At 43.5% G+C, this 16,642-nt stretch overlaps 1 protein-coding gene across 2 annotated transcripts in view; it reads right to left on the bottom strand.

The window, feature by feature from the left end:
* Positions 1–228: 228 nt before the first annotated feature.
* Positions 229–16,642, bottom strand: part of LOC110500480 (large neutral amino acids transporter small subunit 2) — a 32,340-nt gene continuing 15,926 nt past the window's right edge. For both annotated transcript variants that reach the window (XM_036957895.2, XM_036957896.2), the window contains 9 exons: positions 14,602–14,753; positions 9,954–10,079; positions 8,626–8,779; positions 8,247–8,370; positions 7,717–7,820; positions 6,334–6,430; positions 4,519–4,668; positions 2,245–2,422; positions 229–1,451 (listed from right to left, as the gene is read on the bottom strand). In XM_036957895.2, the coding sequence (XP_036813790.1) occupies positions 1,297–1,451; positions 2,245–2,422; positions 4,519–4,668; positions 6,334–6,430; positions 7,717–7,820; positions 8,247–8,370; positions 8,626–8,779; positions 9,954–10,079; positions 14,602–14,753 (1,240 nt within the window). In that variant the 3' untranslated portion in view covers positions 229–1,296. The remainder of the gene's footprint in view (positions 1,452–2,244; positions 2,423–4,518; positions 4,669–6,333; positions 6,431–7,716; positions 7,821–8,246; positions 8,371–8,625; positions 8,780–9,953; positions 10,080–14,601; positions 14,754–16,642) is intronic.

Below are 16,642 nucleotides of genomic sequence, written 5' to 3'. Positions count from 1 at the left end.
AATAATAGACATTTACATCAACACCAGCACGCCACTGCTGTTGATTTACCCTGCAGTAAGCTTAGCTACACATACAATTCAACTTCTGACAATTTCCTCCCAGGGCGTTGACATATGAGTGTGTGTTTGTGTGCATGCGAGTGTGTGTGTCCGTGTCTCTATAGGTGTAAGAACTGTAGTCGGCTTGTTAGTCTGTGCTTCTCGTCTTTTAAATCATCAGACTGTTCATTTGTAGAGTTGATTGTCTGCCTTTAATGAAATCTTCCTCGGGTATGCAGTAAACGCACTGAGTCAACCTGGAATATTCAAAATGGCCATTTCTTTGTTTTTTTCATCAACATGATTAAAAAAAAAAAAAATCTCTTTAAAAATCTCTGGATACAATAACCTGTCAATGATAACAATTACATACCAATACCTAAGGCACCGAACCAGATCCCTCATAGGCTCTTAAAAGTATACCTTCACTGTTGCAAAAAAGAAAAGAAAAAGAAGACCGAAAAGTTATAGAACATAAAAAAACGAATATAATAACAATGACACGTGATATAAACAATTACAACAATTATAAAAAACATTTTGGAATCAAAGACAGTATTTAGTGTATTTGAAACAGAACATTCAAAGAATTCATCTGAATTTGATGGTTTTGATAAAGGAATACAGCTTTGGTGCGTTTTCAGTAAGACAAGGCAAATTCTATTCAAAATGTGGCAAAAAAGAAACAAAACACAAATGCAATGCTGATGATGAATCTGCCACAGTACAGTACGAGTACTTTAAAATGGCCAGCGCTCTCTCACTCATGGAGTGTTCAGGGAGTGTGTGGAGGAAGATGAGGAGGATGGGAAAAAAAGAGTAGTTAAGGGGGTAAATGAAAGGATTAGAGGATGAAAAGATGAGTGTGTATCTGTGAGGATGTCAGGTTGGATATGTCTTCTGCAATAAGCAGCGTTGAAAGGTGGCACACTGATGACCGGATATAGGTCTATATAGGTCTCCTCCTCCTCTCCTCTATTTGGCACAACATTGGTGATTGAAATAAAGATACAATCAGACTGGTGAACACATAAAAACCGTGTGTGTCACTAAGAGTAAGAGTCTATGAGTGTTAACTCCTCTCTCTGCCATAATGATATACCTGAAACTCTGACTCTACCTCAATAAGAGTGTGTTTCTCTGTGTCTGTGTGTGTGTGTGTGTGTGTGTGTGTGTGTGTGTGTGTGTGTGTGTGTGTGTGTTGAGGAGTTGGTGGGCGGTGGTGGTGTGTGGGGGGGGGCTATTAAAGGTGTGTGTTTAGCAGTCTGCAGACTTTTGTGTCTCCCCATCGTCTTGCGAGAGAGGAGCCTGGGACTCCTTCAGCTCCTCGCCCTCCTCCCCGTTCCCTGCTCCCTTCGTTTCCCCTGGATACACCACCACACAGAACTTCTGGCCCAGGTAGGTCATCTTGGCTGAAGAGAGAGAAGAGGAGCGGTTAGGACACTAGAGTAGACTCCAAAACTAGTCAGTGGATCCATAGTAGAAATAGAGGGAAACAAGAGGATGACAAAAGACCGCAAACGTATGTATAGTGAATGCAAAGTTGATATAGAGAGAGAGACAAAGAAGTTTATAAGTATCACATCATAAACACAGTGCAATAGAGCCTTGGCACATGTAACAGGAAAATACACAGGGTTAGATAGTTAGATTAGTAACTGTGGCCTTGTCTGAATACCCGGACTTGCGCTCTAAATAGTAGGAATTTTGGGTTTGGGAAAATAGAATGTTTTATGGTAAGTGGAATTTTGAAAATCTAGTATGCCAGGATGTCATACTCATTTTGGCTTTTCATCTAGCAGAATTCTCTGCACACTAATGAGGCAGAGAATCGTCTTTTGAGACCTCCGTGTGATTACTACACAGTACAGACTAAATGATACGCAAGTTGATTAGTGCACAGTGTGTTGTTTTAGTAAGCAGTAGGCAACACATATTTCGGACACATAGTCTATCATAACAGCCTTAACATTGCCGATTTGGTTGTGGCTACTGAGATTAGTAGTGACACGCTGTGAATCAACATGCGTAACATAACGTCAAGTGACCAGAGACAGTTGAGTTAATAAAAACAACAACGATTTTAAAGGTTGAATAATGTTGAATTCATCTGAAGGAAGTTCCAGTTTATTGTAAATACGAAGTTATTCTTAATTGACTTGCCTGGTTAAATAGAGGTTAAATAAAGAAATAAAGTTGCCGTACCAACGAAGCTGTTGAAGCATTCAGGCTTGTTGTCCCAGTAGACACCCAGGAAGTAGACCGGCACTCCAGTCAGCATGATAGCCATGCCGAGGCCACACACAATGGGCTCAGAGTACAGGGAGAAGATAAGCAGGAAGGCCCAGAACAATAGGTAGATGACCGGCCATACCAGACTGATCTGGAGGGGGAGAGAGAGAGGGAGTGGGTGAGGAAATGGGAGGGGGAGAAAGAGAGAGAGAGAGAGAGAGAGAGAGAGAGATCGGTGGAGTCATAATGCAAAAACACAATGAGAATAGGCCCTCAAATACCTAGTCAGATTTACCAAAATCTTTGCACTAGCTATAAAATTAGCCCATACTTTCAAAAGGGAATTAAACACTGTGAAACAAACTAGATGGTACTTTTACATTAAGTAAACTTGTGGGACATGATTTAGCTCTTTAAAAGTATTCTTGTGGTAGTGGAGGAAGTGTTCTGATTTCAGATTTAAATAGCAGAGAAGTAGACCAGGATGTCATAATGTGACACCCCTATGCGACACTCGTCCCTCAACTGATCTGTCTTGTAGGACGTGGAACTCGTCTCTAAAAAAAAAATCTAGATTTTTGCTCATCGATCTAACACTAGTTCCTAAATTTAAAAAAATCGCAGTAGCTATGACGCACTGGCTACTACGGCAAACTCATCATCTGAGCAAACTTGCTCTAGCTAGCAGCCTAGTGGAAGCTTGTTTGAATGGCCTTTAGGTAGCTTGTTTGCCAGCTTGTTGATGAAGTTGAACGGCACCAAAGTTATTTGACTGTAATCAGAAATCAGCACGTACAGTATCTGACTGACAGCTGGCACTGTGCCTTCGCTACTTTATAACATTTGTTATAATGATGATAATGTCGCAGAGGACAGTCAGCTGTGCTGTAGAACTGGGCGCACTATTACGGCAGAACGGATATATTGAAAACATATTTGTGCATTAGCTACATCTTCACTACACTACCTAGCTAGGAAAGGTGGTTCAGTGGACGATGTCACCTTGGTAACATTTTCGAACGTTAGAACAGCCAAATTTGTTTTTAGCTATCCTGTGAGTGCGCGTTATCAGACAGATCAGTGCAGACGGTCGTCACGCTATCTAACATGAGACAACGGGGGAAGTGGTCAATGTAGCTGATTTGTGTCAAAAAATTACAGTGTTGACAGTGAATAGAATGTTTGAAGTCACAGAAGTTTATAACAATGGGATTTTTAGAAGGTTTTAGAAATCCCATTCAAGTGGAGGATTACATTTTTTAAGGACAAAAAGCGTAATAGGTTAAAAAGTACAAATATTATCAAAAAGTTGTATGCAAGCAACTTAATCCAGACCAGTCTACACATTTTAAAGTTTGAATGTAATTTCTAGCTTAAATGGTGTAAGAGGAGTAACGTAAACTCACCCCATTCCGTACAAATGTGCTGCAACCGCAACATTCAAACGAGGCGACAAAGAAAACTGATGGGACTGTAGCGACTGTGTTGACGTCAAAATCGGGGGTGTGAACTAGGTTTCTATTCAAGCGTTGATCGACATGGTAATGGCCCTATAGTATTGGAGAAAAGTTGAAAAAACTGACCCTCTTGACGTGTCATGTCGTAACGTACAGCACGCATAAAGCATCTATTTCTGTCTTACAATCTCTCTCCACCAGGTGTAGCACTTCTGTCCTCCTTTAAAAACAAGAAATGGACAGTGACAGGGGTAATGGGGGATACCTAGTAATTTTTTTGCGTCCTCATTGCATGCGATCATCATTCTCAAAGCTGTTGGACAGATCGAGTGAAAAAAAGCAATTTTCCCACACAACATCTCTCCTTCTCACTATCACGCATTAGTTTCTCTTCCCCACCCGCCATTTTTAAAAAGACCTGACGGGGCTCATTGCCTGCTTGAATTATGCAGAAACGGGCAGCGTTTAGGTCATGTAATTGATTCTGTTGGAAAGGGGAGAAATTGTGCTTTACAATGGTATTGACAGTACAGTTGATCTGGAAGTATTACGTTTTTGGGGAGCTAAAATAAGGGCAATTGTACGGACCAAGGCGATGTACGAGTTTACATGAGTTTACGTTAGTGTACTAAACAATCATATAAATATAGATGTATGACAAAGATTTAAAGTGGGACGTCCAATTAAAAAGTATATATAAAGTGTATCCTAAATGAAGATTTGTTGGAAACGTTTAGTAAGTATAGCCTCAAGAACCCAGTGCCAAGAAAATGTCTTCTTTGAAATTCACCCTGATTGGTCGGTGCATGTCGGGTGCCTTGATGCGCAGCACGATCTGCCCGGCAACAGTGACCCCGTAGAAGAGGTAGTTGATGAAGCCCACATAGTTAATGAGGGTGTACATGTCACTGGTGCACAGCATCAACAGGGTGGACAGACACTGGGGGATGGAGGGAGAGAGGGAGAGAATGGGTCAATATGGGTACAGTATATGAAAATATAAGGTACACTACATGACCAAAAGAATGTGGACACATGCTCGTCGAACATTTCATTCCAATATCATGGGCATTAATATGGAGTTACTCCTCCCTTTGCTGCTATAACACTCTTCCACATACTTTTGTATATACAGTGGGAAGAAAAAGTATGTGAACCCTTTTAATTACCTGGATTTCTACATAAATTGGTCATAAAATTGGTCCTAAAATTTTATCTGATCTTCATCTAAGTCATAACAATAGACAAACACAGTCTGCTTAAACTAATAACACACAAACAATTCTAAATGTTAATGTCTTTATTGAATACACTGTGTAAATATTCACAGTGCAAGTTGGAAAAAGTATGTGAACCCCTGGATTTAAGAACAGGTTGACCCTTCTTTTGCAGCAATAACCTCAACCAAACGTTTTCTGTAGCTGCGGATCAGACCTGCACAACGGTCAGGAGGAATTTTGGACCTTTCCTCTTTACAAAACCGTTTCAGTTCCACAATATTCTTGGGATGTTTGGCGTGAACTGCTCTCTTGAGGTCATGCCACAGCATCTCAATCAGGTTGAGGTCAGGACTGACTAGGCCACTCCAGAAGGCGTATTTTCTTCTGTTGAAGTCATTCTGTTGTTGATTTACTTCTGTATTTTGGGTTGTTGTCCTGTTGAATCACCCAACATCTGTTGAGCTTCAATTGGCGGACATGTTGCCTTACATTCTCCTGCAAAATGTCTTGATAAATTTGGGAATTAATTTTTCAGTTGTAAGGTGTCCAGGCCCTGAGTCAGCAAAGCATCCCAAACCATGAAGCTCCCTCCACCATAGTTTAGTTGGGATGAGGTTTTAATGTTGGTGTGCTGAGCCTTTTTTCTCTCCACATATAGTGTTGTGTGTTCCTTCCAAACTACACAACTTTAGTTTAATCTGTCCACAGAATATTTTGCCAGTAGCACTGTGGAACATCCAGGTGCTCTTTTGCGAACTTTGGACAGCAGTGGCTTCTTCCGTGGTGTCCTCCCATGAACACCTTTCTTGTTTAGTGTTTCACATATTGTAGACTCGTCAACAGAGATGTTAGCATCTTCCAGAGATTTCTGTAAGTCTTTAGTTGACACTCTAGGATTCTTCTTAACCTCATTGAGCATTCTGCGCTGTGCTCTTGCAGTCATCTTTGCAGGACGGCCACTCCTAGGGAGAGTAGCAACAGTGGCGAAATTTCTCCATTTATAGACACTTTGTCTTACCGTGGACTGACTTTTAGAGATACTTTTGTAACCCTCTCCAGCTTTATGCAAGGCAACAATTCTTAATCTTAGGTCTTCTGAGATCTATTTTTGTTTAAATTATGTATTCAATATAGACAAGAAAAACACAATAATTTGTGTGTTATTAGTTTAAGCACGCCGTGTCTATTGTTGTGACTTAGATGAAGATCAGATAAAATGTTGATGTAAAATGTATGCAGAAAGCCAGGTAATTCCAAAGGGTTCAAATACTTTTTCTTGCCACTGTATAGTGTACTGTGCAGACACAGACACCTGTGTCAAAGGTAGAAAGAAAGAGGGGAAGAGAGATGGAGAGAGAGAGAGACAGAAAGGATGTAGCACTCACAGTGAAGAGCAGAGCAGGGATGGGGGTACAACGCTTCACGTGGATCATGGCCAGGAGACTGGGGAGGTGGCCCTCTCTGGCTCCAGCAAAGAACAACCTGTTCGAGAGAAAGAGAGAGAGATTGAGAGCGAGTGAGAGACGGGTTAACTACTAATACAATCTAACGCAGTACAACATTACGGAGCAAGGAACGGTTGACGTGAAGGGATAAGTACACCGATAAAAAAAAAACAAGACAGTTCACAGAGAAAGATATACAGTACCAGTCAAAAGCTTGGACACACCTACTCATTCAAGGGTTTTTCTTCATTTTTACTATTTTCTACATATAATCTTGAAAAAATTCCCACATATGCTGAGCACTTGTTGGCTGCTTTTCCTTCACTCTGCGGTCCAACTTGAAAAACAAATTATAGTCCCACTAAGTGCCAACCTTGATGGGAAGGTGTATCGCTGCAGAATGTTGTGGTAGCCATGTTGGTTAAGTGTGCTTTGAATTCTAAATAAATCGCTGACAGTGTCACCAGCAATGCACCCCCACACCATCACACCTCCTCCTCCATGCTTCATGGTGGGAACCACACATGCAGAGATCATCCGTTCACCTATTCTGCGTCTCACTGCGTCTCACAAAGACAAATCTGAAATTTGGACTGATCAGACCAAAGGACAGTCTAATGTCCATTGCACTAGTTTCTTGGCTCAAGCAAGTCTCTTCTTCTTATTGGTGTCCTTTAGTAGTGGTTTCTTTTCAGCAATTCGACCATGAAGGCCTGATTCACGCAGTCTCCTCTGAACAGTTGATGTTGAGATGTGTCTCTTACTTGAACTGTGAAGCATTTATTTGGGATACAATTTCTGAGGCTGGTAACTCTAATGAACTTATCCTCTGCAGTAGAGGATGAGAGCCAGTTTCATCATAGCGCTGGATGGTTTTTGCGACTGCACTTCAAGACACTTTCAAAGTTCTTGAAATTGATTGGCTCAAACGCATTAAGGAAAGACATTCTACAAATGAACTTTTAACAAGGCACACCTGTTAATTTAAATGCATTCCAGGTGACTACATCATGAAGCTGGTTAAGAGAATGCCCAGTGTGCAAAGCTGTCATCAAGGCAAAGGGTGGTTACTTTGAATAATCTCAAATTTTAAATATATTTTTTGTTTGTTTTAACACTTTTTTAGTTACTACATGATTCAATATGTGTTATTTCATAGTTTTGATTTCTTCACTATTATTCTACAATGTAGAAAATAGTAAAATATTAAGAAAAATATTGGAATGAGTCGGTGTGTCCAAACTTTTGACTGGTACTGTATATGGAGATAGATAAAGAAAAACAGAGATACAGGAGGCAGATAAATAATGTGGAGGAGAATACCGTGACGAGGTGAAGAGGGACCCGTTGACCCCTCCGAAGGTGGACAGAGCAACAGAGATGGGCATGATCCATGACATCACGCCTAGCAGCTTCTCACCAAACGTCTGGAGGGAGAAAGGAAGGAAGGAAGGAAGGAAGGAAGGAAGGAAGGAAGGAAGGAAGGAAGGAAGGAAGGAAGGAAGGAAGGAAGGAAGGAAGGAATAGACGGAGGAATATAGGGAGGAAGAGAGGGGACAAGAGAATATGGTGAAACACACAATTACACATTCAATGAACTGCTACATAGCTACACCACAAGGTTTGATACTTATACACTTAAAAGTTTAAATTGCAGCATCAGTTGACTGATAATATGGTACAGATATGCCACTCCACTAAGCAGAATTCAAAGTTGAATCTGAATTTAAGGACCATTAACTCTCTGTGACCGACAAGGGGGCGCCAGAGGCCTTTGTTAATACTGAGATTGAACGTGAATAAACCCAGAGCTGCTTCCTGATCCTGGCAGGACGGTGGGTGGAGCTACTCACTACAGCAACAGCGTTGGAGGCCAGCAGCTCCTGAGGACTCATGGCGGTGACGTAAGCGATGTTGGCAAACACGTACACGAACGTCACCAAGGGGATGGAGATGAAGATGGCACGTGGAAGATTCCTAGAATAGAGAGAGGAATGGAGGGATGGGGAGAAGGGATGGGGGAAGGTATATCATTCATTAGAGACATGTAGATAATAGGTATCAGTCCAGTTCAGAATTGAGAGACGGATGGGGAAAAGGGAGACCAAAAAGGTAGACCCTTCATTAAAGACATGTAGGTCTCATTCAATAGGGATCAGTCCAGTTCTCAAATATAATATCAAAATATAGAATTTGGGACACACGCGTGGACTAATTGTAGTAGGGCTTTACACATAGGGGTCAACCAGCTCCTCAGTGACGTAGTTGAGGAAGTTCCATCCTCCGTAGGCGAAGGAGCCTTGTAGGAAGGCCAGGGCTATCAGCCCCACGTCGTACTCCTGGAAGGGATCAAAGGCATTGGCTGGCTCCAGCCAAAAGTACTCCCCTGGAGGAGTAGAGAGGAACAGAGGGGAAGAAGAACGAACGAATGGGGTTTAGAATGAGGATTTTATGGTGGTGTAGGCCTAGATTTTAGAGTGGTGTAGGCCTAGATTTAGTATTTTTGTGAAATATGTATTTATAAAAATGAAAAGAAATTGAATGAGGATTTTTTTGGGGATGTGTAGAGATTTAAGCTTTGTGAAATTGGTTCACTACTACTGCCTCTGTTATAGCAATGCAGATTGACAAGGGGGCTGCCAGTTCACTCATAGGACATAACAATAAGGATGCAGTGTGTGCATGTGTGTGTGTTTGTGTGTGTGACAGACAGACAGACAGAGTACGCACTATTGGCTTGCACACCATGTCTACTTCCGACCCCGTCTATCTCTGTCCTTTCCTCCTAGTCTCATCTTTTCGTTGTCATGCCAATACGAACAGGTCATGCATCCTTAATCTCTCTTCCTGCCTCCCTCTTTCTTCCTCTCCTTCTTTCTCTGTCATTGTCTGCCTCTTCCCCACCTCTCTCCCTCAGTTTTTGCTCTTACTCTCTCTTTGTCCCCATCTCTCTCTGGTTGGTGATTCTCCCATACTCTCACCCATTGTATTCTTACACCAACACTCAGAATCCCTCTCTCCTCTCTCTGTGCCTACAGCCCTATTCTCACTGTTGTCTCTGTCTGTCTTTCTCATAACTGACCCTCATTAGTGTTATGCTAACTAACCCACAGACACGACTGGGATGAAAACCACCTTAAAACTCTATTAGCTCTGTGAGTTTTATCAGAGGCCCCAGAACTGTAATCTCTGTGAATCGGGAAGCTATGTCTGTGTCGCAAACATCACCCTATTCTCTATGTAGTGCACTACTTTCGATCAGGGCCCATAGGGCTGTGGTGAAAAGAAGGATTAGGGTGTCATTTGGGACCCAGACTTTGAGTCCACAGCGACCCAGACTTTGAGTCCACAGTGACCCAGTGATGGGATGTCAGTGGGGTTTGGTGTCTTTGTGGTGTCTCTGGACCGAGAGAGAGATGAGAGAGATGGGCAGACTCTGTGGTATGGAGTGTGACACACACACACACACACACACACACACACACACACACACACACACACACACACACACACACACACACACACACACACACACACACACACACGGTGCCTAGTCCTACCCTTGCAGATCTGCACGATGCCCATGATAATGATGAGAGCCAGGGCCAGCAGCTTGCCGGCTGTGAAGATGTCCTGGACTCTGGTGGCCCATCGCACACTGGAGCAGTTCACCCACGTCAACAAAACTGAAAGAGAGAGGGGGGGGGGGGTGGAGAGAGAGAGAGAGCGATAAGAAAGAGTGTTATAATTGATTAAATGTGTTTTTAATCATTATGCGTTTTTGCTGTGGCAATATAAGATAGGGACTTATAATGCCACGAAAGCTTGTTGAATTAAACTGAATTCAATTGTCAATAAAGCTTGGAATTATATTCAACTGAAAGGTTCAATTGTCAATAAAGCTTGAATTAAATTGAACTACAAGAAATATTACACAACAGAGATCAACACAATACAATTCACGCTGGGCGTTGTGCGCCGTTCATTCATGTCCTCCACTGCTCTCTGCTACACTACACTAGCCAGGCCAGAATAACACAGGAACACAATGGCGAATCCCAGTACAATAAACATAGTAGACTGGAGGAATTCTCACCATAGAATTCTCATCAGCTCAGCAGAGATCTGTTGCTAACAATGCACAAAGGGAGAAGTACACGACTACACTACATTTCCCTTCTGTTGTGTTTTTTTTTTGAAGGGTTTCCAACAGCGATCGGTGTGAGTGCACGGACACTAGCTAGTGGTCATAGTACTATAAACGGTGACGTAAGGAGAGAGGAATAGAGGGAGTGAGAGAGAGACTGAGAAACAGAAACAGTAGTAGCGGATGGATAGAGAATCGGAAGGAGGGAGAAGAAGGTGTGTGTGTGTGTGTGCGACGGGAGTTGCAGTAACACACATTGAGCTACAACTGGTCGTGACGTGTCACAAAAGGTGACACACGCAGCTACCTTTGCTACCGTCATTGAAATGACGTGCAAACCACGTGGATTCAACCAGTGTGTGCCCAGTGGGGCTGTACTATCACAACGAACTAGGACCCCCCCCCCCTAGTTCGTACCACACGCCAAAGGCTCATGGGTCTGAGTTCATCCACAGACACTGACTGGGGTTCAGTGTGTCTGTCCTGCACTCTGTCCCACCTCCACCTTTCTCGTGCTGCAGTACAGTACATGTCACCATGGTCCCCGCAATGGAATTGACGTCCTGTCCAGGTGGTGTACTTGTACATCAAGCTGCACTACGCTACAGAAACAGGAGATGTATGGGCTGTTCTGGCAGAGCTGCTTCCTTACTGTTGCAAGGGTAAGGAGACCTACTTACTCGGGTAATGTTAGACGTGATGGTAACAATAGGGGCAGCAGGTAGCCTAGCGGTTTTAAGAGCGCTGGGCCAGTAACTGAAAGGCCGCTAGTTCAAACTCCCCCAGCCGACTAGGTGAAAAATCTGTTGGTTATCCCGCTCTGCCAGGCACAGATGGAGAGGAGGAGAGGAACAGGGGAAGAGAGGAGGGGCTTGTTAGTAGTTGATAGTTGTGAAAGAGTGTATGATGTTTAGAGGTTTGGGGGAAGTCGAGGGGGTAGTGAGAGGAAAGGGGGTATGGGGCTGTTTGGCCTGATCTGTGGGCATGTTGTCAGCCGGTAACACATAGTTAGTCTGGTCCCAGATCTGTGTGTGCTTTATCCAACTCCTCTGAATATTGTTGTACAATGGAGCGTAAAAAGCACATAAAGTACAAATCTTGGATCAGGCTAACAAAATAACAGCTGCAACACACTGTAGACACAACAGTGGTAGTGGTGTGTGGGAGAGCCAGTGTGCGCTATGGGGAGTAAGACTGTGCTGTTTCTGCTCTCTGATTCGGTAAACAGGAAATACAGACAACCACATATGAGTTGAGCTGTGTGTGTGTGTGTGTGTGTCGAACCCCATATCTACATTTAAACAACAACTATACGTAACGAAGAACGAACCGTACAGATGTGCTCTCTCTGCCAAGCGGCAAGTGCGTTAGCAGTCATTACAGTAACAACAACATACGTAATGGAAAACATCGGTGACATTTCTGCAAAATGCCCCTGACAGTGCAGTCATATCCACTTGGCAGCACCTGTGCTGCAGGGCAGGGGCACATTTTAATCAGCCCTACTGTGGGCTGTCTCATACTCTCATTTTTCAAAACAGCATGAATCCCACTCCTCTCTGTTCTACATGTGGTCAGGCTAAGAGGAACGTATTCTGGTTAACACCTGGGAAACCGTCCGCGTTCTGAGAACCCGAGCCATTCTCAGCTGTTTGTAAGCTGAGTACACACTGGGATCTGAGGAACTCCATAACAAGGCACCAACTCCAGGCCACGGAGACAGAGAGAGGGGAGGAGCTGGCTGGTGGCACGTTTCTGAACCCGGTGAGACTTTCCTAAAGTATGCCCGTGGCTGCAGCACGAGTCCCCAGTGACCAATGAATGGTTGTGGTTGTGTGTTTACAAAAACAGGAGTGGGGGGCAGTTAATATATATATATACTGTATTGTAGTTTTTCGGTTTTTTTTGTGTATAGTAAGAATAAGTGATTGCACAGCACCATTCAGGTACTGGAAACACATAACACCCTCACAAAAAACATCCCCATACCTGCTATAGATTGTATATTGATTTTCTAGGGCATCTGTGATAGAAAACAGACAGCAAGGACGTCTGGACTCTCACGACTCTTCTTAGACACATGAAACCTCTTGTAGAACACAAACCTACAGAACATCTCGGACACCCACCCTCCCCAAGACACAGTCAGCCAGTCACAGATCCAGAGTGTACTGTACGTTCAGGGGCAGTAAGAAACAACAACAAAAAAACAGAGATGGAGGAAGGGCAGAAAAAGGGAGAGAGGGAAGAGGGGGATGAAAAAGAGGAATTGTAATAAGGGTTCAGCTATCAGAGTATACTGCTCTATGGGAAACATGGGCAACAAGATAGATACAGGTACATGACATATAAAGTGGGTACTGGTGACACTAAAGAACAGTTTCCCAAACTGTTAATCAGTCGCTCAAGTAACAATTGATCCAAGTGCAAAGATCTATTGATAAGATCTTCTTAGAAAACACTGATTTGAAGATGATTATTAAACCGTTCTTAGGGTTTTTTTGGAAAGATTTAACAGACAGAAGACAAAGGGAGGTTGTTTGCTTTTTCACAAACTAGCTTCACACTGTTCATGTTCCCTCTCTCTGTTCCCTTTGTCGCTATGACTCTCTGTCTCTCTGTCTCTCTGTCTCTCTCTCTCTCTCTCTCTCTCTCTCTCTCTCTCTCACTCCCCATCTCTCTCTCTCTCTCTCCCCATCTTTCTGTCTCTCTCTCTTTCTCCCCGTCCCGCTCTCTCCCTCTCTCTCTCCCTCTCTCTCTTTCCCTCTCTCTTTCCCTCTCTCTCTCCCGCTCTCCCTCCCCCTCTCTCTCCCTCTCTCTCTCCCTCTCTCTTACTTTTCCCACATAGGATTCACGATATGTAGCCTATTAAAACAATTGGGCACCTAAGAATCTAACGTTAGCAACAAACCAAAGACATTTCTATAAAGTGGCTTTTAGTTGCCTGGCTTGCTAGATTCAGCTATCCTAAATCCATTCTTAAATTATTTTTTTGTGTGCCCAAAATAGAGCAGGTAACGTTGCTACTTGGACCAGACTGCTATTTAAATGAGCTACATGTTTGAAATAGCTTGAAATAACAACAATAGAATGTTCATGATTTAATGCATGCCAAAGCCGGTAAGATGAAAGGGAGGGGTTGGCGGGAATTTTAAACATAATACTGCAACGATTACTAGGTCAGTTGGAGGAAATAAAAGTACAACACCTTTCAGATATAAAGAAAAGTCTGCAAAATAATTGGCAACAAAATGCCTTGTTCAGAAAGGTGTATCTGTCTCTTTCTGACTGTCTGAGCACTGCTTGTGGTATTTGGGCAGCGTGTGTGAAGTTTTCAGAGGGTTCCGGCACTACGACTCTCAGAGTGGAGCAAACACAAGTATCCGTTTGTCTTAAAACATTCTCCCACTTTGCTACCTTCTTTTACCCACTCTCTTCCTTACATGCTCTTTGACCCTGGGTGAAGAGAAAAAAGGGCAGAAGGAGGAAGTGAGAGAGAGAGAGAGAGAGAGAGAGAGAGAGAGAGAGAGAGAGAGAGAGAGAGAAAGAGAGAGAGATAGAGAGAGAGAGAAAAGGACAGATAGAACCTCACAAAGTCGTTCCCTTCTTTTTGCCCTTCACGCTCATTCACAGATCTGCTATGATTGGATGGTTGAAAGCTATAAGGCGTAAGTAAACCAGGTGTAGCTACTGCTGGCACCTATCCCATATTCTTAGATTTGTGAAAGAACAGTCTGTTGATGTTTCATTCCTCTTTCTTTCTTATGTCCTTTTCCCGCCCTTTCCACTCTTCTATCTCTCTCTCTCTTTCACATCCATGTGTGACTTTACCCATGGTCAGAGAACTCGGGTCATGGCCAAAACACCAAGTGGCGCTACTACAACACAAACAAAGAATCTTTAGCATGCAGAGAGTTGACAAAAGTGTGTCTACAGGATAACTCATTAAAGTTGTCAAAGTTTAAAGAGTTTTTCAGACTTTCAGTAATTGTTACACAGCTGAAAGTCCCTCCCTCCCTCCCCACCATCTCAACTCTCCCTCCAGGATATAGGGTACTCACGTAGGCAGACGGCGGCCAGCAGGCGCAGTCCGTTCTCCGGGGGGAAGCAGGTTGGGAAGAGGGGCTGTAGGACGTAGTTGGAGAAGGTGAGGGCGATGACTGCCTGGTTGGTGGGGTAGATCACCAGCACCGCGATCCACAGACGCAGGAACCTAGAGGAGAAGGAGGGAGGGAGAGATGGAGGGAGAGGGGTCAATTAGGGTTATGAACGGCATTTAGACACTGACGTACGTACGTATGTACGTACGTACGCACACACACACACACACACACACACACACACACACACACACACACTAGCTTCAGGTCAGAGTGTGGTAACATAATTGTATTAATGGGGCAGAGTCTACACTTAGAAGAATACAGGTTATTCACTTAGAATGTGTGTGTGTGTGTGTGTGTGTGTGTGTGTGTGTGTGTGTGTGTGTGTCTGTGTGTGTGTGTGTGTGTGTGTGTGTGTGTGTGTGTGTGTGTGTGTTAGGGAGGGGGCAATGGGGAGTTGAGATTTAGCTGACTAGAGAGGAGGCCACATTAGGACATGGTTTTTCCACAAATTCTCCACAAGCTTATGGAGAGAGCATTACGCGTCGCTGCGTCCACCTTGTTAGCCTGGTTGTCCCTCACAAAGAATGTGTGTGTGTGTTTATGCGTGTGTGTGAGCGAGTGTTGAGCTAATGTATGTCTGTGTTTCTATATGTGTGTGTGTGTGTGTGTGTGTGTGTGTGTGTGTGTGTGTGTGTGTTAACAAATGTTCACAAAGCAATAAGTCTGTAAGATTAAAGAAAAGCCCCAAAGCTGAGCCATCAGTAAAGGACTTTATTTGCTAACACTGCGAATAGCGTGTCATCACGACTGTATGTCACCACCATCACCAAGTCAGGCCCCTGGAATGCTTGGCCCTGCACCGCTGGGGTGAGTGGGCACTTACACAAACCCCTGTGGAGACCTGTGGAGAGTCTCCGTGGAAGAGTCCACTCCCCCCGGGAACACGGGGGTGTCCTTATCGACACCCTCCTCCTACTCCTATACAGTACACCATCCAAACAAACACTCCTTGATTGTAGCTTGGTATCACAGAGAGAAGGAAACAGGGAAACAGTATGCGACCCGAAAAACTTCAAACCAAAACATCTGAGGCACCTGGAGTAAACAGTTCGAGACCATTTCTAACATACCAAACAAAGCCTTCAAACAGAGAATATCAGTTGGTTCTGGGTAGAATATCATATTTCATTGTAAATTTCTCATTGATGTATTGATGTCTATAATGGGACACTAACAATAGTCTGAGGTGCTGTTTTGTCTGGGTGGATTCCTATCTGAAAATACCCATGTATCCATGAGACTGTTACAAGACAAGGTCAAAACTTAATCTGAGTGTGTTTACCGTCTGGGAGAACACTATGAACACACAGACAGTCTTCAATCAATGTGTACAAAGGTTTGATGATATGTTCTGGGTAGAAGTTGTCAGAGAAGATAAGAGGGTGAGTGAGTGAGTGACACAGAGAGAGAGAGAGAGAGAGAGAGAGAGAGAGAGAGAGAGAGAGAGAGAGAGAGAGAGAGAGAGAGAGAAAGAGAGAGAGAGAGAGAGACCTCCTCCTCCATGCTTCACGGTAGGAACCACACATGCAGAGATCATACATTCACCTACTCTGCGTCTCACAAAGACACGGCGGTTGGAACCAAACATCTCAAATTTGGACTCATCAGACCAAAGGACATTTTTCCACTGGTCTAATGTCCATTGTTCGTGTTTCTTGGCCCAAGCAAGTCTCTTCTGAACCATGAAGGTCTGATTCACGCAGTCTCCTCTGAACAGTTGATGTTGAGATGTGTCTGTTACTTGAACTTTGTGAAGCATTTATTTGGGCTGCAATTTCTGAGGCTGGTAACTCTAATGAACTTGTCCTCTGCTGCAGAGGTAATTCTCTTCCTTTCTTGTGGTGGTCCTCATGAGAGACAGTTTCATCGTAGCGCTTGATGGTTTTTGTGACTGCATTGGAAGAAACTTTCAAAGTTCTTGACATTTTCCGGATTG

Source organism: Oncorhynchus mykiss, chromosome 21, assembly GCF_057628025.1.
Source record: "Oncorhynchus mykiss isolate SJ-2025 chromosome 21, ASM5762802v1, whole genome shotgun sequence".
In the NCBI taxonomy this organism is placed as follows: Eukaryota; Metazoa; Chordata; class Actinopteri; order Salmoniformes; family Salmonidae; genus Oncorhynchus; species Oncorhynchus mykiss.
The sequence above is the reverse complement of the archived record's forward strand: the minus strand, read 5'-3'. Positions and strand labels throughout refer to the sequence as shown.